Source organism: Melozone crissalis, unplaced genomic scaffold (assembly GCF_028551555.1).
Source record: "Melozone crissalis strain CALT ecotype California unplaced genomic scaffold, PUWL_Pcris_2 ptg000034l_1, whole genome shotgun sequence".
NCBI classification, from domain to species: domain Eukaryota; kingdom Metazoa; phylum Chordata; class Aves; order Passeriformes; family Passerellidae; genus Melozone; species Melozone crissalis.
In genome coordinates this window covers 17,526,884-17,554,032 of record NW_026535812.1, presented here as the reverse complement: position 1 = coordinate 17,554,032, position 27,149 = coordinate 17,526,884, and the positions used below count along the sequence as shown (strand labels likewise).

The 27,149-nt window shown below is 46.1% G+C and overlaps 1 protein-coding gene across 1 annotated transcript; it reads right to left on the bottom strand.

The window, feature by feature from the left end:
- Nucleotides 1–259: 259 nt before the first annotated feature.
- On the bottom strand, nucleotides 260–27,001 carry AP2M1 (adaptor related protein complex 2 subunit mu 1). Its single transcript, XM_054282632.1, has 11 exons — nucleotides 26,923–27,001; nucleotides 16,465–16,577; nucleotides 10,883–11,148; nucleotides 9,418–9,500; nucleotides 6,007–6,142; nucleotides 5,769–5,910; nucleotides 3,371–3,490; nucleotides 2,738–2,873; nucleotides 1,936–2,033; nucleotides 1,683–1,794; nucleotides 260–1,378 (listed from the first exon to the last, which is right to left on the bottom strand). Exons 2-11 carry the CDS (start codon nucleotides 16,536–16,538, stop codon nucleotides 1,244–1,246), a joined length of 1,302 nt encoding a protein of 433 aa, XP_054138607.1. The 5' UTR covers nucleotides 16,539–16,577; nucleotides 26,923–27,001; the 3' UTR covers nucleotides 260–1,243.
- Nucleotides 27,002–27,149: the final 148 nt, after the last annotated feature.

Sequence of the window (27,149 nt, the reverse complement as noted above, 5' to 3'; positions counted from 1 at the left end):
GGGGCTGGAGCACACTCCACTGACTTCAGTTCATCCCAGCTGCAGCCCCAAGGAAAGCCCAGAGCATCCTCCTTTCTCCAGGGATCTGCAGCACTGGCGCAGATGGAAACAAAAGCATCACTTGTTCTTTTCACCTACCAGCCCCCAAGCAGCCCAGGGCTGGGAAGCAGCACAAGCAAGCCCCCAGACATTGTGGGACAGACCCAGGGCACAGCCCAGGCTCGTGCAGCACCAGTCCCAAAGAGCAGCGCAGGCAGCCTTCTCCATTCTACATACTTTATTAGATTCAGAGCTGGACAAATCACAAAGTGTACAAAATGGAGACCACACTACCAGAAGCAGGATTGTGGGTTGCAGCAGCATTCCTATGGCCCAGAAGCATTTGATAGAAGTGTGGAGGGCAGGCTAGGTCAGGGTGCTCTTACTGCCAACTGCATTTGAGATTCCCCAAGAACAGACCCTGTTCACATCCTGACAGAGCTCAGCTGGCCCACACTCCCTGGGACAGTGGGGCCACGTCTCCAATTTGTTTGGAAAGGACAGACTGGCTCGAGCCAGCAGTGGGTAGGGGTAAATGCTCCAAGGACCTGAAATGCTGTGCCACCCACATACACACCAGCAAGAGCCTAAACCCTCATCATCCTTTTTTGGTCACAAACCTTCCCACAGCAGGACTCTATACTGACAACTTTGCAAGAAATAAGGTGGTGGTGAGATGTGGTGAGCCCACCATCTTCCTTGGTGGAGGCCCAACAAACTCACCACCCCACAGACATCTCAGACTGGCCAGCAACATCTACCACAACAGCAATAGCTAGTACAGAAGCCAGGGTAACTTCAACTCAGATTTGTCCAGTCTATGTTTAGGTCTATTCTACGAGTACATATGCACAAGAACTTCAAAAATACTAGGATATGATGCAAGTAGTGAGACATCAACAGAAGAGGAGTTTAATGGTGGACGTTCCCTAGAAAGATCACGAGAAGATGGGAGTTAGACTAGCCCTTGCCCACCCTGGGACGGGGAGCAGCAGCTGACTGCACCCTGCACACGACTGGGTTCTGAACTTCATCTGCAGCGTGGGTGGTAACTGAACACAGGCAGGCGAGTCCACTCCCGGGGTGAACCACAGGGTCTTTCAATCTGCATTGAGGGGCCAGGCAGACATCTCTGAATGTAGCTGAAGACTGAGGAGAGGCAGAGCATGGCTTGGAGAAGAGGGAGCCTGCTAGCCTGCTGGGGCTAGCATCTGGTCTCATAGATCCCACTCCTGCCGATGTACCTCACCCATTTTATCACATCGTGGTCACTGTAGTTCAGCTTTGGCTCAAAGACTTTCAGGTAGCGCACCTTCAGCCCAGAGGGTGCAAATGGGACCTATTGAGAGAGGGAAAGGCAACAGAGAGCATTGGAATGGGGGTAAGATACTCTCCATACACAAACGCCAGAGGACCCCTGGGCAACGCATCTAGAAACGCATCAAGAGCCACTGCTCCCTTCCCTGCTCCCTGCAGGCACAGTGCCAGACTCCTGTGGCTCTAAGGACAATTTTCTTCCATTAGCTTTACCATCTGGCTGACCTCACCTGGCAGCTTGTCACAGGCGACGCTCAAACTCCCGAGAGGGAGTGACAAAGCTTCTCCAAGGTTGGGTGCATCCTGAAAGGCAGACAGGTACTCACCTCAAAGTTCATGGAGATGGGAGGCCGAGCCCACTTCTTCTTGTCGTTGGTGGGCAGCAGTTCAATCTCCGCGCTGATCTGGGATTCCTTCATTCCAGCCATACGTTTTATCCTATTGGAGAAAGCTCAGAAATCAGAAGGTCCCAGGGTTTATGCTCCCCATCACTACATAACCTCAGGCAGACAGGAGACTGAACAGACCCTGCCTCCCAGCGGCCTGCCCCTGCAGGCCAGCCCCAACACGCTCACTTACTTCCAGACAATGGCATTCTCACTGGCCTTGTACTTCGCCTTCCCTTTCATGCAGATGACTTGAACTCCACTGGTATTCAGGGGCGTTGGGATCCGGACCTGGAAGGCACAGTCTGGTAAGCAGGGCAAGGACGTTGCAGCCTGGGCACTCTGGGCAGTCTGTCCTGCACCCCTTGGGCTTTCTCTCTCCCAGCTCAGGGCCCAGAGAACATCAGCCATCACAAGGCATCCTAGGCTAGCTCTCCAGTTTCTTGCTTTGAAGTACACGTTCACAGTTCCATAATACACAAAGTCAGTAAGGAACAGGGCAGAGATTGCCACGCTGCAGGAATCCTGGGTAATGTTGGGAAGATGAGCTCAGGAAGGATGCCAGGCATTGCAGCAGGCTCTGGACAGCCCAGCCTTGCAGCAGTAAGCCTTCTCAAATGGGGACTAAGCTGCAAAGCCACCCCTAGCCTGTCTTACACAGCTCACAGCCTGCCGCCTGTCTGACATACCATCAGATCATGCAGACAGAAGAACATGAAATTTTCCCAGTGACAGAGGAATTAAGTGAACAATTGCTGCAGGGATGGAATGAGGCCCCTACCAAGGCAGCTGTGCAAATGACAAGAGCTTCCACCTCTCTACAGCACCTCAGTCCCACAAAACAGCAGCACCATACATCAAAAGAGATAAATGAGTTCACATTTTTAGCCCTGTTCAAGCTTGAAGACTCATGTCTGAGAACTCTACTGCAGTGGACATAAACTAGAGGCATGACTTCCAGGCACAAGATACCACAGTTGTTTTTTTCTTCTTACCTCTATCTTCTGGGCCAGCAAGGAAGGTTTGAAATTTGATTTGATCACCACCTTCACTTCCAGCTTGGTCCGGCCCACCTCCCGCACCAGTGGGATCACACGGAAGGGGAGGATAATGTCCTTCGTGGTTCGGTATCTGCAGGGATGGAAGCTACAGTGAACTCTGAGGAGGAGTAACTCTGTATCACCCTCCTAAAGAGATAGCCTCTGAATATGCCAAACAGCTTGGAAACATCAGCCAGAAAGGGAAACATGCCAGAAGGAAACAGCAGTTAAGATCTGTGCTGCTGTAGGGCAGCAATGGTTTCTTGTGTCTCAAGTTTTGTATCTGGTTCCTGCCAACAGTCTTGCTCAAGGACACCAGTGTTAAACACTAAAAACAACAGATACAAGAAGCTCAAAAGCAAGAAAACCCAATCCACACCATGGTTATGGCAAAGAAAACCAAACACAGCTGGGCTTCCACATTTCTAACAGATGGATTTGTGGGACACCCTACAGATTCCACTCTGAAAAGGGGGTGGTGTGTATTTCTTAAGGGCTCAAGGGCTGCAAGTCTGCCTGGGAGCAGCAACACTACTGTAGCAGCAAGCAGATGCCAACACCAGCTTGTTCACCCTCCACCCACAGTACCTCATGAGCTCAAATTCTCCATCTGGTGGAATGAAGCTGATGCTCCTCTCAGAATCAAACTTGCTGAGCCTCACACACTGGTGGAAAGTGCAGTCATCAATGGCAATTGACTGTTTGCCGCTGAAAACACAAAACACAGTTAGAGAAGCACAAGCTGCAGCTCTGGTATCTTGGTGCAGTCAGAATCTGTCCAGGCAGAAACTACTCTACAGAGCATGTTGCCATCGCAGGTGTCCAGGAAATGGGGAGGCAGGGAGAGATTAGGGGACAGCAGCCTCTTGGCTCAGACTTTCCTTGTTTCACCACCACAAAAATCAGATTTCAGGAAGCTTGTTTGAAAGAATTTTCTCCCTCCTCTCCCCAAAGAGGAGAGGGCTTAGAAGAGCACCCTTCTGTCATAGCCAGCACAACAATGCTTGGGTCTGCCTGCCAGCAGCACTCAGTACTGCAGAGGCAACTCTGCCAGCCCAAGTCTTCCCACAGCACACTTCAAAGGAGAGAAAACACTTTCCTGTCCACAAAGCTATCCCACTGCCACACAGCCAGGAAATGCAGGTTCAGAGTCTTCCTGCTCAGAAATCTCTTCACAGCTGTTCATTTCCACACTGCCAGCAAGTGATTTGATTCTGAACCAAATCACCAAAACCATGACATTGTGACATACAAGTCTGTATCTCTCCTAAAAATCTGAAGAGCTACCATCTGTCCATGTACGTGCACCAGCCTAACCTGCCAGCACTGAACTTGTGCCAGGTACTAATTCCTGAAAATACAGGTCCTAGGCCAGCCAAAACCCCTCAGCTACTGAGAGGGACCAGAAGGCAGGAGCAACAGAAGAGGCAGCAGTGTAGAGAAGGTGCAGCAGTGTATCACTATGGTATCTAGGCTGCCTCAGTTGCTGGAAGCAACAGGACAACCATGCCAATATGCCGAGATAGTGTGAGAACTACAGCAGGTTTAGCTCTCTTAGGAACCACCACTCCCTACACCAAGGGGAAGCAGACTGACCCCAGGCAAACTGGCTGTCTAGTTACACAACCACCAGTGGTCTGGTTTGTGCTTCAAAAGGAGGAGTTAGTATTTCCTAATCTGCTGCCCAGATGACAACCAATCTTAGTCAACTGATTTCTATTTCTTTGCAAAACAGTTGAGAAAGCCTCTGCCTAGGATTGCTCCAGGTCTCAGGCAGCATTACGCAGGGTTGGCCTTGCCAGAAGCTAGATCCCAAAAAGCAACTGGTAGCAGCTGTCCCTTTTGGTCACCTCATACCTAAATGCTTCTGGAGAGTAATGTCTCCAAGCTGGAGATGCCCACTGGATAATTACAGAACCACCTACCAAGCATCCTTGCTCATCTAACTTCTGTAACTTAAAAAACTACCATATTTACTGGCAAAGGCAGTTGGCACAGGAGCTTTGGGACAGTGTACTGACTCTTCAAGGCCTGTGCAGTTGATATTTTCACTACAGTAAATCCTCAGCCATCTCAGGCTCATCCATTTTACTAGCTCAATTCAGTTACAGGAAAGATGGCTTAAAGGTGACAGTGAAGCGATAGCTCTTGGTTTGGTTCTGGGAGAAAAGGCAAATAGCAGCTCAGCTCCATTTACAGGAACCATCATGGAAAGTGTCTGAGATCCAAGTTACATGCACAAGTCACACGAAGCAAGAGACAGAGGGAGAGCAGAGTGCACACAAAGCTGAAGCAGATTATCTACCTTCCCAATTCACTGGGGGTCAGCAAAAAAAAAAAAAAAAGACAACCAAGAGAAATACAGATGAGTTGCAAATGGTTAGTGAGACGAAAGTGGCAGTCCCTTTGCTTTTATCTCTTCACCCCAAGCAGGAAAGCTGGAGAAGGGGTTAAGAGCTGTTTTCAGCTTCAGTGTGGGTACTGACTGAGGTGCAGCTGTGAGGGAGCATAGCTGGGCTCTCAGAAAGGATGTGCCTCCTTCTCACACAACCACTGATCACCTGTAATCAGCAGGAGGGGCTTCCCTCCTGCTGCTGTTCTACTTTGTGGGAACAGTCCAGGTAAAGCAGGCAGAGGGATTCTTTAACTATTTCTTGGGAGCACTGCTACTGCTTTTATGATTAAGAGCACTGAGCAAAACTGCTAGAGATACAGATTACAGGACAATCCATCTTGGGAAGTGTTTTCAGTCTACACTTAAAACTATGTTTGAATCTTAATACTTATAGAGCTGAAGAGACGCCCTCTGCATTGAGGCCCTCAGGATGGTAGCCTGCACGACAACTGATCTACCCAAAGCTAGCAGTACCATCTGAAGGGAAGAAAAAACCCCAGCTTTTAGTGTGTCAGATCAGAAAAGCTATTAAGGGCTGCCCTTTCATAAGAGTCCCTGGTGGCAAGTGGTCACCAGGTCCAAACCTCTTACCTTTTCCCCGTTTCATCTGCAGTCCCTTTGCCCTGTTTTTCAATGACAATCTTGTCATTCATGCCAAACTTGCATTCTGGCATTCCACTCAGATAACTCTTCATCACCACTCTGCCAGAGACATGGGCACTCAAAACCTGACCTGGTTAGAGAAGACCACAGTTCAGAACACTTACAAGAGTCACCACTCACAAACCCTGAGCAGGAGAAGGATGCCAGCTCAACACCACCTACTTACCCTGTGGGGACATTAAGAGATTCACACTCTCTAGCACATCAAGAAAGAGTTCATTGCGACGGTATTTGATTCCTTCACGTCTCCATCCAATCTGTCCAGTCACCTGGCTGGTGATCTGGGACTGCTCTTCCTTGGTCTGAAGAGAAGAAATGACATCTTAGACATAAGTAAATTCAAAGACTAAGAAACCTTGCTCTGAATCTAAGAGCAAACACTTGCCATTTACTACACGTAAAAGTTTTTGTCACTTAGATACAGGTGCTGTGACACCTCACATGATTTTAGGCTAACTCTTAGTGCAGGGAGGCATGGGCTTCACCAATGGCATTCAAATATCTCAGATTGCCACATCAATCCAAATTAAGCAGAGAAGCTTAACATGTATTGATGTAGCAGTTCACACCCTTATCCAACATGAAACCCCAGGGCCACAGGAGAGCTAATCCCCAAGGCCCGTTTCTTAATAACTGCACTCATAAAAGTTACATACCAACACAAACCCAAAATGCATCTAACAGCACCCAGGCTCTAAGCCTCCAGAGTCCCAAGGGCTGTGCTGAGAGGCACAGAGAGATTTCCTACCTGATGCTAGAGGTGGAGTCCAGTCACACGCAGAAAGTCAAGAAGGAGGTGTATAGTGGCAAGTGCAGTGCAGACAGGGTTAACAGGCAAGCAGGTCAATAGCAAGAGAAGGGAGGAAAGGAGAAAGAGGCAGATTAGGCTTAAGGCTACTTGAGGACAGGAAAAAAGCAGGTCAGCTCTTTGTTAATTAGGGAGCTAATTAGCACAAACAAGATGAGGGGTTTTGACCTTTAGCTCTCTGCAGGAAACCCAGCACTCCAAGCAGTGAAATTAATTTTCAGACTTGGCCCATTATTGACAATCCCAATGCAAGGTGGAGCAGAGGGAGAGACAGGCAACATACCACTCCCAATAATGTTTCTCTGCAGAACAGACTCATGCTGGTGTTCCTAATGCAAATCCTGGATGTCTACCATGTCACAGATGCTCAGACTATGGGAAATAACAGGCACTTTGGGTCCTGGATAAAGTGGTGTCCTTGTTAATTCTGCTCTTCCACACAACAATGGCCCAAGACACAAGTGGGTTCTCCCACAGCAGCCCTGCAGTAGGCCCACAGGGTGGCAGTACATGATCTCAGCTTCACACACGCTCTTGCCACAGACAGGGTCAGTTCCTGAGCAAGCACAGGCACTGTCTCATTATCTGAGAGACAGAGTTTTATAATCCTCTGAGAACTGCCTAGATAACTGCTCAATACAGTACACAAAGTACCTCTCTTGTCCGTCCCACAAAAAAAGCACTGTCTTGTTCAATGCTTTGTTCAGGCTTTAGAAGTATACATAGATTTAATACCCAGAGCTCTGTCTTCCAAAGGGACACTGATCATGTGATGACATTCTCATCTCCTGCAACAGCACCAGTACCCTAACCTGACACTTACTCTGTAAAATGACCAGATGGATCTGGAAGCAGCTGCTGAAGTTGAGACCACCCAGCAGCATGAGTATTCCCTAAGAGAGGCACTGAAGACACCTGGGTTTGAAGTTTCATTTCCAATCTTTCATTAAGAACAAAGTCAAAAAGTTGAGTTTGGAAAGTCTGCCATGAGTGGATTTTGCTCCTTAAATTCCTCAGGACACAAGCCCAAGGAAAGCATCACCAGGAACTACGTGAAGATAGGAAACACAGATGATAGGCCAGATGATTCAGGCCCAGATTTTGGTCCAGGGTACCTGTGTGAACTGGCTCTAAGTCAATGAGGAGCTGAAGGCTAGAAGTACCAGAGTAAAGAGCAGATAAGGAAACATGGCAGGTACTGTTTCAACTGGTGCCCTTGCCATCCTGTGCCTGCAATAGATTAATTCTGGTTTTTGAACTGGGCTGCACAAAATGCCAATACTGAGCAGAAGAACTGCTTACTTGTGTAAAGCTGAAAGCCATACTCCTCTTTGTAAGGAAAGGACTAAACCTGCTGTTGAGTTAAGCATGACACTGCGACAGTGGTTTGCACACAAACAAGCACAGAAGTTTGTTAAAACCAACGAAAGCAAAAAAAAAGAGCAAGGGAAGGAAGTGTGGGAGTTGGTTAGTTTTGAGTTTTCCTAGGAACAGGAGCTGATTCAGCTATCTTCAGTGCTGACTGCCCAAACTGTCAGACTGCAGAAGGCCAGAGATTTACACTGGGACTCGTGATGGGGACTGAGACCGGATGCAATCACATCTGGCCGTGTTGCAAAACAGTTTGCTGTTCTAGCAGGAAATATGTTACTCAGGGGCAGCTTCTCTCTCTCACCTCCTCTTGAAATGCAGTTAGTCTTGACACTAGATTAAAAGTTTAAAAAGGAATTCTCAGGAAATCAGAACTGATGAACTGAGTTGAAACAGAACCTCCAGAGACTGACCTCTGCTAAGCTAAACAAGAACAGTCACCATGCAGGCTCTTGTTTGCCCTTTGCTTCTGTTTGTAGCTGAGGCTGAAGCTTTGCTCTGCCACAGATTGCCTCACTATGGACTCCCAGCTTTTTTTTCCTGACTCATTGCTGTGGAGGGGAGAGGACAAACTTTAAGGCTGAGTCCTTATTATTGACTTGCACAGCTGTGTCAGATGGACAAGATGGACAAGATTCCTTGGAGACATGAGAAACAGACTATGAGTTTCCTTTGAATTCAGAGGTTAAGCATGAGCTCATGAGACAGGAAGCCTAGTTTTGAGGGCTGTACTTGGAGTAGGATTAGAACCAGTTTAAACACATTCCCCAAACCAGTCCAACTAACCATCTTTTTCCCAACACATCCCTTATCTTCTAACTCTATGCAAACTTTGTTGCAAGGGTTAACACTATGCTAAAAGCACAGCAGAGATTCTCATCTCTAACCTAAGAAAGCTCAGGCTGTACTGACGCTGACCTGCAAGGATGTTACAGGCAGAGACAGAGCAACATGAGCTTCCTGACTTCACAGCAAGATTCACAAGGCTGAAGAATACTTCATTATAAGGCAGGCATGAAATCCTGACAGCTCTGGTGGAGAACAGACTTGCTCAGTGAGATTCACTTGCAAAAAAGCTACTTCTGGTTCAGCAAGATAGATTTGTTTATTCTCTCAGAAGCTGACACAGAGCAGAGCCTGAAGGCAGCAACCATATTTACATGCAAGGGACTGACATTATCCTAGCTCTGGGCTCTTCCTCCTGCATCTTATCATGTGCCAGGGAACATGAGGTAGCATAGTGCAGGGACACCTAGAACAAGGTGCCACTGAGATACAACCTATTCAGGCACCTTCCTCCCATAGGGGTCAAATGGTAATTAAGCCCATTCTCTCTTGAACAGGTTTAGTAAAAATTAACCAGCAGAACAGTGCTGTACCCCAAATTCCTCTGATTACCTGACTCTTGATGCCTTGTTGAGTGATGAAAGTCTTCAGGGCCCCTGTTTCAGAGTTCTGAGGATAGCCAAAGTCCAGGATTTCTACAGAAGGGTAAAAGGTTAGTTCAGAGCTACAAGGAATAAACACATCAACTAGGCTAACTGCTACTATAAGGAGAGAGGCAATCAGTGCACAAATACTGCTTACACACTGAATTTCTGGGTAAGTTGCTGCAGCATTCTTTACCAAGGGAAAAGAATCATTCCTGCTACACTGAGCTCGTGGAGCAATACTTTGGAGATGAGGGGTAATGGAAAGCTGTGTAAATGATGAATTTGGCAGTTTTTAAACACAACCAGACCTCAGGACTAAATATCAACTAACCTAGCTATCTGCACAAGGCACACTGAGGAGTTTTTCCAAAAACATCCAAGGGACAATAGAGAGTTTTTAAAACACTACCGCAGTTTTATCTTTGCAGGTTTTTTTCCTCCAAGTTTTGTTCTTACAAAGATGTAATAAAACCTAAAACAACAGCTGAGTAGTGGCACTGCAGGATGAGTGTAGGAGGGAAACAGATGTTAACTACACACAGGGAACAGTACACACCTACTTCCCTCAAAGAGAAAGGGAACAACCCACAGGAGATTTAGAGGGGAAAGAAGACCACTAACATGATACTGAGCACCACCACACTGGCAGGTTTGATCTCACTGTGCCTGCAAGGAGGCAGCAGTGACTGACCAAAGCAGAGAACAGGCAGTCTCTTGGTGTGCCCTGAGGGAGCAGGGAAAACATCAGTCACTGTGACCCTTGGTTAAGAATCCCAGGACACACACTTATGGTGCATTGTCTGGAAAACAAATTGAAACATAACTAACACAAAGTCCTCATGATATGTGAAACGGGCAGCTCAAGGGCAACCTCCACAAGCAGGCTGATATCACAAGCAGCTGAAGGGACACTATTATTAATCTGTGGTGAAATTTGGAGCTGTATCAGTGGGGGAGGTAGGGCTGGGAGAGAGCACATTGTGTTTTATTGACTTCCTTCTGTTCAGAATTGAGCCCAAAAGGCAACTTACTAGGGGCAATCAACTTAAGCCTGAGGTGGCTGCTTCCATGCACTGCTAGAGCCACCTGGGCACCAGCTGGCCTTAGAGGTGCTACTGACAGTCCTCTTGATATACCCTGGGGTAAGGAAAGCCTGACATCTACACAGGATCCCCTCAGAGCTCCAGCACCAATTGTCTCAGTCGTACAAGTGCCCAGCTCCCACCATTTCAGGGAAGAGAATCTGCACACGGCTATGGACTTGGACACTCACATTTGCAGTACAGGTGGCATTAGGAAGCCGAACAAGTAATTTTGAATTCTGCCACACATGTTAAAAATACTTCAAGGATTATTACTACATCATACCAAGTTAAGGATTTCAGAATGACCAGTGCAAGAGCCCACAGCATATAAGGGAAACATCTCACCATCCAGCAGCTCGTAAATCAGCACGAAGTTGTTCTTTATGTTCTCCTCACTGATCTTCCCGAAGTAGGCAGTCATCACGTCGCACATCTTGTAAAGAAACTCGAATACCATGGCAGCATTGACATTCTGCTTGGTGACAGCAGCCAGCCAGATGTTGGAGCGCTTGACATGGAAGAAGCTGGTGCGGGCGATGTTGGTGACGGGCGAGCGCACCTGCTGCCGCGCGTGGATGACATTGACGCGGAAGGCGTCCACGGCATTGCGCCTGCGAAAGCACCGCCACAGACGAGTCAGCACAGCAAATGTGACACCAGCTGGCTGCACAGCTCTGCTTCTGCCACTACGGTCACACACTGAACTACACACACCAAGCTCACCTAGGGAGGGTGCCTGGGGATGTCTCTAGGACGGCAAGTGAAGGCTCTGAGCAGAGTTAGACACTAAACTCTGCACAAGCTCAAGGAGAGAGAGAGCTACTGGTCTCTGGGGAGGTTTGGACTACAGTGTAACTGTAGTCAGAAGGAGAAGCAAACCTCTATCTGGAGTAAAAAGGCAAAGAAACCTTCCCTTCAATTAATTTTGACAGCACTCCCAATTGATTGTCACAGCTGGAAACAAACACATTAGCAACATATGGCTCAGAGAGTCCAGTTTTGATCAAACACCTAATTATTGTCTATTCTGCATGCCCAGGCCTTCACACTCTTGCCCCAAAGCAAGCTGTAATCTCCCAAGATACATGTCAATGGCAGTTGCTCCCAGACATACAACCAAGGGAAAACCAGCAAAATTTGCCCGGGCCATCCAAGAGATGTCAGTGCCCAGGCCCACTCAAGAAGGGAGCTTCAGTTCTCAGATCCAGCTCACCTCCATACCCCACACACCTTGGATGTCAGGCCCAAAGCAGCAGGAGGATTAGAATCACCCTTTGATTTCCCGTTACATGTCACCTCAAAACTGCTCTGTTTCAGAACAGGGGTCTTGCTCTGAGTCCCCACAGTGCAACATGTCAGCAGTACTGCATGGTCCAGCACCATTTACAGTCAAGGGTCCTGCCCCAGTGCTGAAAAACTGCTGTGCAAGCTGCCCATAGGTGCTGCCCTCTTTCATCCAAACTGTCTATACACTGGCAACAGGGGAAAAAGCCCTCCTTGTTACACACAAGGAGTCCAAGTCACATTCTGGATGCCAGCTCTTGCACAATGGTCTCCTTATCCTGTAACTACAAGTCAGAATAAACTTCCCAAATTAAGTCCACCAATCCTGAGAATACAGGAAGGAAGCCCAAGTGCTTTATATGACAAGACCAAAACTTCAAGCAACAGTCTACACACAAAGCCAAGACTCATTTAGTCGTGCTTTATTACTCATACTTTCAGGCACTCTATGGAACAGGGGGTTTGACTGCAGCATCAAGGCCATGGTACTGATTATGCAGAAACACGTTTGAGAGCAGACAGTAAAATCATCCTTGCAAGCAAGGATACAGGCATAGAAATTCTTGTAGGCACTGAGGGTTGTCAACAATCCAACACACAGTTCCAAGTCAGAAAACAAAGGATATTCCAAGGAACATATGCTACCACAGCAGGTGTTTGCTCCTTGAAGGTCTGGGGACATATGTAGAAGTTTCATCAGTAAACACGCTCCCCAATAAGCATAATTCTGGCTTTTGAATACTTCTCAGGTTTTATTGCTCCAGAAAGTTTGCAAGCTGGAGTTAAATTAATATTTCATTTCTACTTTAGTTTTTCCATAAGAAAGTAATTTAATCTACTATAAAATAATATCTAAAACCCAAATCCTCCCCTCCAGTAAGCCTTGCAAAGAAAGTTCAGCTTGTTCTGGAGCATTAGCCCTCCCAGCCTCAGGTTCTAACCCGCTAAAAGTAGCACCAGAAGCAGTCACCAGACTGGTGCACACTAGAGGAGAAGCCTCAGGTCAGGGAGGCTTTGCTAGCACACCAGGTGCCCACTGTGCAGTGCCAGTCGTGGCCTACCACGCGTCTCTTACCTATTGCTACAGCAGCCAATGAGATGGGATGGACAGAAATGGCGCCAGCGGAGAAAGGAGGAGTGACAGCAACAAGAGAAAGGGTTAGAAACACACACACAAGGCACAATGAATCCAAAGAGATAAGAAGAGACCAAACAGCACCCCCTCCCCCTGCTCCTTGGCACAGAAGGCCAAGGTAGTATTGGATGGACAGTAACAAGCTACAGCAGCAATGAAGCCCTCACAAGGTACCACACTGACATGCCATGGTCAGGCTGTCAGCATGGACAGATTTGTGTTTGGCTGAACTTTAGGGATAACTGGGCATTTAGTCCAGGTGAACTGCACCTGTATCACAACAGTGATACCCAGTCTGCTCTGCTAATAGAGGTAGCAGGCCTTGGTGTGGAAAAACCCCAAAGCCTCAACCAGAGGCATCACCTGGGGACTGCAGAGTATCAAGTATCTTCTTCCCAGTCTGCCTCAGGACAGGGCTACAAGTCTGGGTGGGAATTTCTGTGAGAGTGCTTCTCATTTGAAGGTGTTTGGGTCGATGCTTTCTGGTTTGGTCCAGCCAACAGGAAATACAGCAAGTTTGATAGAGCTGGAGCACATCTGGAGAGATAGGGCACATCCTGCAGATTCAGACACTGCTCTATCCAGCTTGCACTTTTTCCTTAAGGATCAAGAGCCACGAAGCTGACATGATGTATTAGAAGCTCAGAAACCAAATATCTATTACATTTAAAGTGCATGCAGTTTGTCATGTAAGCTGCCCCGTTTCAAATAGCTTAAGTTTTATTACACAGCTGCATTCTTAAATGCAGGTAGGTTCCCCAACGACTAAGTCACTGAAGAACAAGGCACTCAAAAATTACAGCAGAACCCTCCATGGTGTCCTGAATTATAAGCATGGTGTTTTGCCTTTTTTTTTTGTTTTTAATAAGGCTGCTTATACATGCAGCTAGCTGCTGTATGGACAGATGCGCTACATGCACCAAAGCCATTCTAAGTTGCAAGCAAAGAAAGTTCAAGTTTAGTGGTACTTCTGGCTTTAACAAAGTCATAAGAAGGATATCCTCGTTGTTTGTCACTCTGGTCATTATATTTGAGCCATGTGCTTCTTAAGGCCCTTAAACTGCAAGGGGAGGTGTTCTCATAACCACAGATGACCTTTATCTCCCAGCTCAGAAACTGAGGCTTCAGAATGCCAAAGGCAATGGCCAAGACTAAGGAGTCCTATGGGTCAATCACTCATGAAGACAGGGAGCAGTTTTGCTCTTTTCCTATTCAATTACCTCCCAACAAGCAGGGTGGGTTCAGCCCTCAGCACTTCAGACCTACTGCATGGGATCTAAGAACTGTATGGTATGCTAGAAGTTCATCATTCAGCTGTGTGGTTAGAGACAGAATTCCTATAAAGTTGAGTACAAGCTACAGTATCATAGCTATTCCTTTCCTTACCTCCCACTGAGGGTTAGAATATTAAAAATTTTAAATAAATCTGGAATTAATGCTAATGTTCAGACTAGGAAATGGAAAGACTCTCAGTTTCTTGATTACACAAGATGAGACGTAGCCATTTCATAAAAACTTTTTGTGTAAGGCTATGTGTTTAAAAAAAATCCAAACTGAAGACCTCCCAGCACCTAGGGAGCAAGCTCTGTCAACAGCCAACACCAGCTCCACCTAAGTCACAAGACTGACACTTTCACAAGAACTGAATGGATGATTTCACTGAAAGGAACACCAGTTCCTCAAGTACTAGAGAAAACACTGGAATATTCTGGCACTCTTCCAAATGAAAAAGTTAAGATAGGATCAGGCAGGAAATCCCATTTTCTAGCTTTGTCTGGCCAGCCAGCAGGAAGTACTTTATCACGTACTGAACATAAGGCACTCACTCTGTAAGAGAAATGAGCCAAGATAAAAAGCAGTAGAAGATTATATTAAAAATACCTACTTTGCTTTCTAGTTTGCATCTCCACAGCCATAATGCCATTTAAATCAAGAGACCTTCTTGAATAAACATCAGTTTGAGAACAATCTTCTATGTGTTTCAAGTTTGCAAACAACAAAATATTTTTGCCAGAAACAGCAGTGAAAGTGACTCTAGCCCCCACCTGAAATATTCACCAAAGTTACCTATAATCCAGACTGGCTTGGCTCAGCCACTGTGACACCAGCTCTACAAAGTCAGTCCTGTTATATGAGGTGCTCTGAAGAGCTTCAGCTGACAAGCATTGAAGACTGATAAGAGTTTGTACAGTAGAAAAGAGGCAAAGCATCACAGCCACTGGCTTTCTGCTTGAGAAATACAATGCTTCCTTGGCTCAGCTATGTATGGAAGTCCTGGAATAACTCAGTCAACCTTAGAACAGCTACTTCACCTTAGCTGACCTAGAACAAGCCAAGTGACTGAAAAGCTCATTAGGTGAAGCCTCATTACAGACACTGTGTTGATTACTCCCTCGATGAAACAGTACAAGCCTTGACTAGCCATTAGTTCTACCTCAACTTTTAACCTCCACTAGACAATCCATAACCAGAAGGGACATACTCTTCAGACCAGAGCAATCTGAAGGCAGACTGGCTTGACTGTTTTTTTGTAATTTATGGGAACAAGTTATTTTGCAGCACATCCTACCACTAGTCATTGTGGAGACCTGTACAAACTACTTTTTCCTAAATTGGCCTGAAGGCTCTCTCGCACTGAACTCTGAATTAGCACCTACCATAGCTCTGCCTCTGTTAGCTCTGTCTTAACTCTGCCAACTTAATTGCTAACTTCCACCTAATGCCTGACACTATGAAAACCCACTAGTACTGTTGTGCACAAACCCCTTGAATTTAAGGTTTTCAGCCCAAGCAGCACCATCACTTACAGTTCCCTACAGCACTATCCACTGCCTACAAGGCACTGTATTTTTAGTAAGATGCCTTCTGGAAGCTAGCAGCCTAAGGGTTGCATAGATCCAGTCTAAGTGAGCATCATAACAGTTCAGGGAAGTGCAACAAGACACCTACAATCTACTGAAGGTTTTCAAGGCTTCCCACAACTTTAACTACCCAAGGAATGTAAGCTTTTCATACTAGGCTGCCATACAAAGCTGGGGGACAGAAAGCCAGCTGTAGCAGTACAGGCATGAGACTACTTGCAGATAAAACTTTCCAAGACCACAGTCTCCTGCACGCCTGTACTTGATGTTAGACATCAGTGCCTGTAACTAATTCAGAACCCTGGCTATAGTGTGTGGCAGACAGTTCTCACATTACTGCTCCTGTAAAGTTTTAGCAATTACAGTGAGGTAGGCTCCCACAGTGGCAGTCCATGCTGCTGAAGCATTTGGAATAATGGCCAGATCCCCACCATCCAAAATATAGTCCCAGGTTTGGCTGCAGGCCATCCTTCACTGTAGGTGACCAGGGCTTAAACTTCTTTATTCTAAGCTAAGCCTAGAGCAGCAAGTTGAATTGCAGTCTCACATGCATGCACAGCTAATGCAGAACAAAGCAGCTCTGGATTGTTTACTGCACCAAAATGAGACAAAAATGCAAAAACTGGGGATGCAACAGAAGCACTTACCCAATGTCATCCCGGTAGACGCGAGAGATTAAAACCTCTCCTTTGTGATTATAGATGAACAAGCCTCCGATCATGATGGAACTTTAGTCTTCACTTCCCATGTTGCTTAATACCTGAAGTAGAAAAGAGCATATTTAAGTAGGCTGTACAGAAACAATTTGTAGCCAGGACTAAAGCTTAAAGCTGGCACTGAAATAGAAGCTGCCTTACTTCTCATTCCAAAAATCAGCATGGACAGATTAAGCCTCAAGGACGAGTATCCAAAACATACCTCTTTAATGTGAGAAAAAACACAGGCCTGGAACCACAAGAAAATCAAAGATCCTTTACTTCTACTATAAAGAGTCTATCTCCCTAAAGACTGAGATACAAATCAGACACAATTCCTAAGTCTTTTTACATGAGGTTCACACAAATGTCTGACATGTCACCAAGCCTATCACCACATGACAGGGGGCTCCTAGCAGCAAGTACCTCTCCGTTTATTACCATTTTTAAATGGTTTTTACACATCAGAGTAAGAGCCTTTGATAATCCCTAGCAGCCATATCAAGTCACACTTCAGAATTCAAACTGAGAGCTATTTGGCTACAAGCTACCACTGGAGTGCTCACAATCGTGACCCATTTGAAAGGGGAGATAGTCCCTTAGAAGTTGCTCTCCTAAACTGCTAATTTTCTCTTTATTCAAAGGAAGATTGCTTTGGAGGAAGCTACAAAGCTCTCTCCAAAGACATTAGATATTATTGATAGAGAAGATTTTTTAAAATATACAGCTGCTTCACCAGATCCCATTCTTGGACTCTTATGCACTCCTATTCACTTAGGTCAAAGTCATAACACCCTGCTTGGTTGGCTCAGTCCCAAGAAGAGAAGTGCAACCCTGACAGGGCAGGCCTTGGGGTGATCCCACAGAACTGCTCAGCCTGGGCACTGCAGAGCATTAGATAACAACCATCCCCACACTGCTCCTTGGGTGGGTTAGCCTACACCCACTAGTATGGGCTGGCTGAACAGGATAGGGAGAGGCCAACCTAGAGACAGCTGCTGGCAGAGAACCGATATGTGCCTGCTCAGGAACACTGCAATGACAAAATTAAAGTGACCCAGCCTGGGACCACTTCAAATGTCAGGGAAAAAAGAGAATACAAAAACAATGCACACATCAGAGGGACTAAAGGACTTCTGGATTATCAAAAGTAATGTATCCTCTAGAAGTTACACCCAATAAACTACAGTAACTGGCCATCTGAAGGAAGTACTGCAGATGTGAGTTCTGTGCTAAGTGCAGCCACTACTTTTAATTACAGCAAGACAAAAAAGAAATTTTAAATTTTCTAAGCCTTTACACCAACATTTTTAGCTACATCAAGTGAATCCTCAAAGAATAACACTATTCATACTTCTCTGCTACAGGTCTTCAGCTTCCAGATAGGTGCTTCTGCTCATTAATAGAAAAAAAGAGCACAAAAGTTAGTTAAGTCAAAATAGAAAGAAACAAGCAGTTTTCCCAAAGCTCAGTAGTAAGCTTTCTAGCTTTTATTCTGGTCAAGTATCTCTGGCTACTAATGGGCTGCCTTCTGCCACTTTTCAGTGGCTTCTTGTGGCACTGTCACCAACATATTTTCATGTCTGAGACTCCAATTAGCACAGAACAGCTTTCCAAATATGTTTTTCTTCTATTCCCAATCATAACACTTCATAACTTTGGGATACAAGTATTTCATTTACTCCTAAGATTCCCACGTAGTTAGAGTGGGAAAAGCCTTTTGTGGCTGCTCAGTTTTGTGACCAAGGCTACAAACTGTAGGGGCAGCAATGTCAGCATCCCCACAGCAGAAGACAACCCCACTGGTCAATCCAATGACCCCAATTTCTCAGACTAAAGGAAGTGGCTGTACCACAGACTCACAACTACTTACACAAAGCACACACAGCCCTAACAGGCATGAAAAGGCCACAGGGAGGTAACGTGCAGGGCTGAAATCCAAAACATGGAGAATTGAACCCAGCTCTCCAACAAGACAGGCAGAAGCTGAAACATTTGCAAGGTCATTCACAGTGGTCAAACAATGAAAAAAATGAGAAACATTGTGACAGTGAAAGCAACTTGTTGCCCACTCCCGAAAATTCTTTCCTATTTACTAGTTTTTTCAGATAAGAAACAAGTATGTGTTTTCAGAATTCTACAGTGCTGGCTTCCACATTCAGATACAGACTACTGCAATCAAAGATGAAGAGTTCTTGCATTCTTTTTAAGACTTGCATTGTATAGAGCAGCTTCCTGGAAGCTTATGCAACTGGTCAAAGCTGGATCACAAGAATTCTACAAACCCTTTCCAGAAGAATCCTAGAAAGCACATCCTAGTCTTAAAAAAAAAATAATCTCCCTCTGGGTTTTAATGCTGCTTAAGTTATTTGTTTTGCTATTTTTAGTATAAAGGAAATGTCTGCTTTGATAAGCAACAGGATCAGACATGCAACATAAACAAGACAAAGCCTTCTGCCAGCATGACAAGCCAATCAATTTTGAAAAAGCCTTGATTTGAGTATTTACTGCATTACTATAAAACATGTAGAAGATTGCTGATGAAGCTTTGCATGGGAAATCAAAAGCCTTCTCTAAGGAAGATCTACAAACTTTAAATGTTGTCTGAAATAATGATGCCATGCTTTCTCATGTTAGTTTAGAACATATTCTGTAACAGCTTTGCTGAAATTACAGGCAAAAAAAAAAAAAAGAGTATTTTTAGTTGTATCACAGTACAAGGCAGCAGAGTCAACTGCTTCCTCATCTTACATGTTAGTAAAAGCATGTTTGATGAAGAAGATAGATTATGATTCAAAGGCTTTTAGTCTTCAAAAATTCTTCATCAATGACATGAAATGCTAGGCTTCTTCCTTATACAAAATATCCCAGGAGATGAGTTCAAGCTTCAGACCACCCATGTAAAGTCAGCTCCTGGTTCCACCTTCACTGGCACATTTAAGAGCTGCATTGGTTCATATTCAGAGCTACAGGTGAAGCCAGAATTGCCTTTGCTACTTCATCTACACACCTCCTATATGCACTGTTGTACAACTGGGTATCTTGGATTTAGGGTGCCATCCTGTACTCCCATCTGCACCTCTTTGGTCTACTTTGATCTACTCTGCCCTTACTACTCTAATTACCCTCATATCTACACACATCCCACTGCCACGACTACTGACCAGCAGTGCTCTTATTGCCAATTCTTGTATGGTACAAAACAGAAGCCTGCAGAGACCTGCCACCAACCAGCTGATGTGTGCTTGCTGTACTACACTGGCAAAACAACTCGATAATGAACTTGCTCAAAGTCACAAAGTGGCTGCTCTGTGCTATGTGAGGCCCTGGTTAACACCTGAGCTTGTACTTTCCCCTACTACTATGGATTTGGCCACAGGATCAGGATCATTCTGACAGGTTGTTTTAAAAGGGCAGCCACCCATACTGAGACATGCACTATTATTATTTCCCATGTAGCAGCAGAATGCCTCCAATGAGTTAGGATTCATCTCAAGTCTGAAAGCTTCTACAGCTCTAAAAATGAAACCTGAATTCACATTTAAGTAAAATTTATCTAATGATTTGTGTCAGACAATTGGTAAAGTGTTTCCAGGTACCAACAAAGTCACATGGGCTAAAAATGGTCATAAGGAAGGGGTTTTAGATGACCTACCCAACTGCACCAGCCAGCAATCAGTTCTTTGCAGGAGCTGAAGGACACAAGCAGTACAAACCTCCAGCTGCACTCCCCTCTAATGGCATCAGAGAACAAGGAGGTCTCAACTATGCAAGGCATTTAACACAATTATTTATAATCAGATTGCCCTTGGTGTGCTCAACTTCTGCGGTTCAGCATCTTGAAGAGTTCCAGGCACCACAAGCACAGGCAGCACAACGGCATCCACACAACCCCCAGCAAGTTCAGTTTGGTGCTGGGCTGCCCTCAGCCTCCACCAAGCTTGCCCACGATGAGAGATGAGGAATCATGGACAACATTCCAGTCTTTTGTTCACAGCTTGCATTACATCCCTCCAAGACACAAGATCAGAATGACTACACTCCCTCTCCACACAGAATTATTTCCATCAGCTAATGGAAGCATGTCCACACAGCTGGAAACTCAAGAGGTGGAATAAGTAGCCCAGAGATCTATGAACAGAGCAGAAAGCTATACAAAGGGCAGAATGCAAAAGAAATTTGCTTAAAGCTCAGCAAGAAGAATGGCTCTTCAAGATGACAATGCCTCTCCTTGAAGTGGCTGCAGTGAAAATAAGCCTGCTTTGTTTTGATCCTCCTTTGTGTTTCAAGTTTCACAGATACTCCTTTCAAGTATTTCAAGGTTATATTCTAACTAGAATGAGGATTTTAGTGGTACAGTTCAGACAGCACAATCTTCCACATATTTTAAAATAATTAATAGTTTTCTTTACAGATCAGCTGTGGAAGTTAAAGATCCTAGTACTTGCAGTGGTTAAGAACTGCAGGGAACAGGGTTGAAATTAATTTGAGACTGACATTCAGTGTGACTCATGGCTGCTGGTATCAGAAGGCCTCAGAATAAAAACTCCAGCACAGGAGATGGGTTCATCTGCTCCCTGTGCATTAGCAACATGACTCAGAAAGCATTGCTCAATCAGCTTTCAGTGACTCATTCTGCTCCTCTCCAGCCAGCCTTTCCTAGGCAGCTTCTGAGTTTCCTCAGCCTAATATCTCACTGGCAGACACAGCTTAAGGGCAAAGCCCACCATTTCTTCAACTGTTTACCACAAAGTGCCTGGAATCCAAGATGACTCTAGCTGAAACCTTTGGGTTAATGATCCATCAGCTGCATTTTCAGGGCTTTGCAGCTTCACTCCTTCTGTTTCACTAGCTTGAACATATGGCAACCTGCTCCACACTGGTAGCTACAGCCCTGTTTTCTACTTACAGCGTGGATGGATTTATTCTAGTTAAGGTACAGGGATAATCCACATGTATGCTGAATTCACACCAGTTGGTGACTAATCACCTTAATTTAGGAACAACAGACCTCTCCCAAGACACTCTGCATTCTTCCAGCAGCTACTAGGGTAGATGTAAGATCTGAATGCAGCTCCCACAAATACCTAAGGCCAGTAGGCTTCCTACCCTCTTGCCAAGTGCTCACATTGCTAAATACTTCCATTTCAACCCATAAACAGAAAAGGAGAGTAAAGAACATCACAGACAGACCCACTTATATATATGGTTATAAACCCACCAGGAGTTAAGATTACATGGAAATGACTTTTCAGAATGCTTTTTTACTCAAGTGAAGATGATAGCATTAAAATATACCTTTAGAGCAATTGTGGCAAAGTTACAGCATTCAGACACCACCAATTGCAAAAAAAAAAAAGTATACATGTACTTTTTTTTTTTATAAAAACAAAGGCTGGGATAAAGATTTTAATGCATTTCAGTAGTTACATAAGAGAAAAGCAGCAGGATTAGCTGGGCCTACAATGACTGACATGGTAACATGCACTTTCCTAAGAATCACACATACTTGCCTCAAATCATGTCTCAGTGCTCCCACTGGGCAGGGGATGTGCAATAAGCACCCCTCTCTCAAACAACCAGGAGATGCTGGAGGCCCCCCCACAGTCAGTCTGCAGCAGGTAAGCTGCAGACCATAACTAAAAGAGTCAAGAGAAAGATAAAGACAATAAAGCACAGTATCTGAAAAACTGCTTTTGTCCACTGATTCCATCAGAGATGGAAAATGCTCTGTTTATCAGTTCTGATCTAAAAGCAGGTGGCTCTCCAAAAGTCAGACTTCATCCTTTCAGTGTGCCACGCACTTGGAATGCAGGGGTGAAGCCAGGAGCACAAGCTCAGGCAGCAGGATCCTGTTGCTGGACTGTCAGCTTCACACATTGTGGGGTGCAACAAGTGGCTGCACTGGGAGCTACCTAGTGAGATGAGGCACTAAACCTGCATTTATCAAGTGGAGATACAGCAGCTCCCTCCTGCAGCATGTGAGACCTCAGCCTTCCTCTTCCATTTCCTCTTCATCAATTCTGATTTATAATAGCTGCAGAAAAATGAACAACACACAGCATGGAACTTTCCTGGAATAAACAAGGCACATGTAAGGAATCAACTAACCAGCACAGTTCATTCTTTCTGCAGCTGTTTACCTGCAGCAACTCTTTCAGAACCACCACAGCACACAGTACCAATGCTGTAGTTTCTGTTCAGGGCATCCTTCCATGGTGTCTCTAATTGAGAAGCCAAAGCATTACACCAGCAATAAGACACAACTGCAGTATCAGTCATTTGCTCATTAACCTAGGAAAAACTAAGCTGAATTGTAGCCTGAATCCCAGATACACAGATATTCAAATGAGTGATTTTCTCCAATACCTTTGTCCCACAACCTGAGGTCCTTCACAGACCATTAACCATTCCCTGCACCAGCAGACAGTGGTAGCTTCAACCTACACTGTAAACCTTGAAACAGTTCTCTGCCTTTTGTAGCTCTATTTGCACAAGTAAAAACAAACAAGCTGATCTGCTCAAATTTCTTGCTTAGGAAGAACAGTGAATTTTTAGTCAGTTTTCTTCAGTGGTAAAAGGCACATAGCTGCAGTAATTCCAGTTTCACATGCAAGGCAAGAAGTACTTGCTCCAGCTCCAAAAGAATTAGGAACTGTCTGAAAGAAATGTGTCACTAGTAATGTAATGCACCTACAGCCTGACTGTACCAGAGTCACCGTAAATTTTTGGTGTATATTGGTATTTCTGCCTAAGGAAAGTCCAAATACAGTTCTTTGTATCCTTCCTTGCCAGCTTCTCTATGTTCAGTGTAGGCCAAAGCTGAGGAACTCTTGAGCCAGGCCTGTTTGCTCTCATGGCATCTACTCAGCAAATCCTGTGTGTCCTCTCTCCAGAGGTGCAGTGGTGACACAGCAGCTCAAGAATAACTGCTCAGGAGCAATGTGACTGCAGCAGTTCTTAGGCTGCCTGTAACAACATAACCACAGTTTCACATTATCACCCCAGCTGTGCAGGATTTGATGAGCACCAGCAGCATCACCAGTGAGCACATCTGTCCACTCATTTTAGGGGGCAGCTTTGGGATCAGCCATATTTTCCCAAGGCAGCTGTGTGGGTGATACTCTTACCATAGAGATAAGATTTTACCTGTCCAGAAAAGAGTCTGGCCCTACAGGTGGGGAAAATAAAGCCTTCAACCAGCACTGACCAAGGCTGGATGAGATGTCAGGACTGCTGCTAAGCTGCAGAGCCCTTTTGGCCACAGCCCCACTGTGAGACAAACCACGAGTTTCATCCAGTACAGGGTACAAATAAACACAAGTTGATCAGTAGTGAGCCCAAGACTCAGCTACTTGGACTTTGTCACTCCCATTAAGGGGCTGAAAGTTTCCTACAGCACAGACATCACTTAGCCTGAATGCAAACAGGAATGCTGATTTCTGTAATCTACAGAGCACATCCAGGAAACAGCAATCACAAGTCAGTGAATAAGCTGGTGTAAAACAACCAACCCCTTTAGTAGTCTATTAAAAGACAGTTTGGGTTCTGACTTAACAGTAAGTAAGACTTCTGTGCATTAATGAGCTTATCTAAGTAAGCAGTTCAAGGTACATTAGCTGCTGAGTTTTTATCCAGGAAGAAATCAGGAGAGGTACTGAAGGCAAATCACCAACTGCAGCCATTTCTGCATTCCAGAAATCGGTATGATCTTGGACAAGTGACAGCAGTGGAAGCAGGAGAGGGATCAGTCAGGCTGCTCTGGCAAACTGAAGTTGTTGAGAAAACCCATCCATTCAGCTAGCACTAGCCATCATCAACCCAAGACCTCAGGCTCAAAACAATGCCATTACCCCAGCTAATCTGAGCACCTAAGCTTGGCTCAGCTGGCTGCATTAGCCACTCTCCAGGAGGCCACGGGCTGCACTTGGTTTCAAACAAGAGTAGCTGCAATCACTTCATCCTGGGGAAGACAGGCTGCATAATCTACTTAAGGGGCATACCCTGAGCTAAAGAGCTCCTGAGATAAACCCATCAGTTTCAGAGAAACTGTTCCTATTTTAAACACAATCCCATAAATCCCCATAACCAGTGGGCAGGAAGAGAAGCACGTTCTCTTACCAGGCTCTCCTCCCACAGCCCCCTCTGCGTGCCATACTGCACGCAGCCACTCTGAGGAGTCACAAGAGAGAAATACTGGCACAGGGAAACACAAGAAGCTCCCTTATTCCAGTAAAACATCACAGGTACAGCATTTAACACATCTCTCAGGAATATTTTGAGCCCAACCTGATGTGAACAGCCCCAATGCCTTTTTCTACTTCTACCCACTCTACCAAAGCATTTCTAAAGTCAGTTTGAACTACTTGCTTTTCACTCCTGAGCTAGAAGCCTGAACAGTGATTTGCTTCCTATGCATCTTCTACAGAACAGGTTCGAGGCACAGAGTGGAGTTTGAGTAAGAGCTTGTATTCTGCAGACCACTAATGGTCGAGGTGCCCTGATGTGTCAGCTTTTCTCTCACTACTCCTACTGGAGAGCAGATAACTGCATTTCACATTCTGTGCTTCTGCCTGCAAGCTTTTAGCTGAGCTGCCGACCTCCTGCCAAGATCAAAATAATACATGACTTGCCAGTAACTTTTGACTCAGTAGGTCACTCACTAAAGGAGAGAAGCAGACTCTGCCTCACAAACCAATTATTTTTTGGCACCACAGGCCATCCTCCAGTTGGCCCCAGGAACAGCCTTTAAATACTCTAATGGTCTTCAGTAGAATAAGCTTAGAAAACCAGTGCAAGACATTGAGCTGCAAAAGACAGGCATGACTTTACCTTTTTGATGCAGGGATGAGGCAAGAAAAGTTTAACTAGGGTTACAGGAAGTTTCTTTATAAAGCCTGTTTTGTTTGGTGACTGTTGCTGTTCCACCAAAAAAAAAAAAAAAAAAAAAAAAAAAAAGAGAGATTGTATCAAACAAGAATGCATGTCCAGTCCCCTGTTTTTCAAAGAACTCAGGATGTAACCCTTCACAGCCTGGAGAGTCAATTCTCCAAAAGCCACGACTGGGCTCTTTTGGGAGGAGGAGGCAGCTGGCCATGATACCCTTCAAAGACACCCCAATGCTCTCCCTGGAACATGGCCACTCTGCAGCCCAAAGAACACCAGGTATCTTTGTCACTAGATGTCAGTAACACGGCATTTTCTACAGAAGAGGAGTGATGCCTCCCTTCTGACAGGAAAAATATGGAAGTAGACAGTTTGGCAGCATCTCTTCAGATTTGAGATTGTCCCTCCAAGCAAAACTCACAGGGACACACAGAGCTTTTACTACGGGAAAAAACAGTAGCTGCAGCTCTGACAGCATTCAAGTAAATGTTGCCCAATCAAACACCACCATGAGCCCATGTACAGTTAGAAGCCTGCAATACCGAGACTTCCAAGCCACAGAAGCAGTCCAGACTCACCTATCTGGGCAAGTTCCAGGCTCAGATTTTGGCAGCCTGAGGCTAAAACTTGATAGCAGCTTTGTCATACTAAAGCAAGCAGAAAACAGATCGTGCACTCGGCTTATGGAGAGAACACTAGATGAAAAGCAAGTCATTTCCCAGTGGGGAGAGAAGTCAACTGCACTGGCTGATAAACACAGGCTGTGCTTCCTGCAGTTTTACTGAATCCAAAAACCTAGTCCTGGGAAGAATGGATGTGGAAAAGGATCCAGAAGAGCCGCTGGATAGGAGCCTGCTTTAAGCCTCAGAATAAGCAGCAGTTGGGCATCAGCAGCGCTGCGCTCTGCCTCAGCAGGTTTTCCGGGGAGGAAGCAGAGTGCAAGCCATGACCCAGCTAATTCACGTTTGGATCAGCAGTACGGACAAATAATTTTCGGTGAAGTTCCAGCCCGATCCGACTGAAAAAAACCTTTGCTCAGGCTAACCTGACGCATCGGTGCCGGCCTTCCCGTGCCACACACAGCCCGACCCTGCCCCTGTCCCCACCCTGGCCGGTGCAGCACCGCAGGGCTGCCACACAGCTATTCCAGCCAGAGAGCAAATTAACAGCTGTTAATAACCCCCTGAGCCACAAGCAAAGTGCGAGCGAATGATGGGGTCGCCCGGCACCCCCTCAGAGGAAGCTGAGGAAAAGCCCGCCCGGCGGCCCCGCTTCTCTCGCTCCCTCCCGGCCCCGCGGGCACTCTCGCGTCCCTCCCAAGGACAGCCGGGGGACACCGCACCCTGCAGCCGCCTCCCCGCCCCTGGGCCTGCAGACCCCAACCCCCAACCAGCGCCCAGGGAGCCGTCACCCGCAGCAGCCCGGCCACCGCCCGGGCGCGGCCGCAGAGCGAGCCCAGGCGCAGGAAGCCGCCCGGAGGAGGGACGGGGGCCGCGCAGCCAGGCGAGGAGCGGAGCGCCTCACCTGCCGCTGCAGCCGCCGCTGCCACCGCCGCTCGCCGCCCCGCGCCCAAGATGGCGGCGCCGCCCCCCCTCGCCCCGCGCCCCCCCGCGCACTGCAGAGACGCCGCGCGCGCGCCCTGCCCGCGCCCCACCACTGCGCATGCGCCTCCACGGGGTGGGGGGGGTGGGGGGCGTACGACGGGGGCGGGAATTGCATTTCCGCGTAGGGCGTCCTGGGAATTGTAGTCT

Coding starts and splice junctions, on each gene's coding strand:
- AP2M1 (XM_054282632.1), bottom strand. CDS start 16,538: ATGATCGGAGGCTTGTTCATCTATAATCACAAAGGAGAGGTTTTAATC. Junction 9,501..10,882: donor GATTTACGAGCTGCTGGATG/GTGAGATGTTTC, acceptor ACCCTTCTGTAG/AAATCCTGGACTTTGGCTAT. Junction 2,034..2,737: donor TGCTGGCCCAGAAGATAGAG/GTAAGAAGAAAA, acceptor TGTGCCTTCCAG/GTCCGGATCCCAACGCCCCT.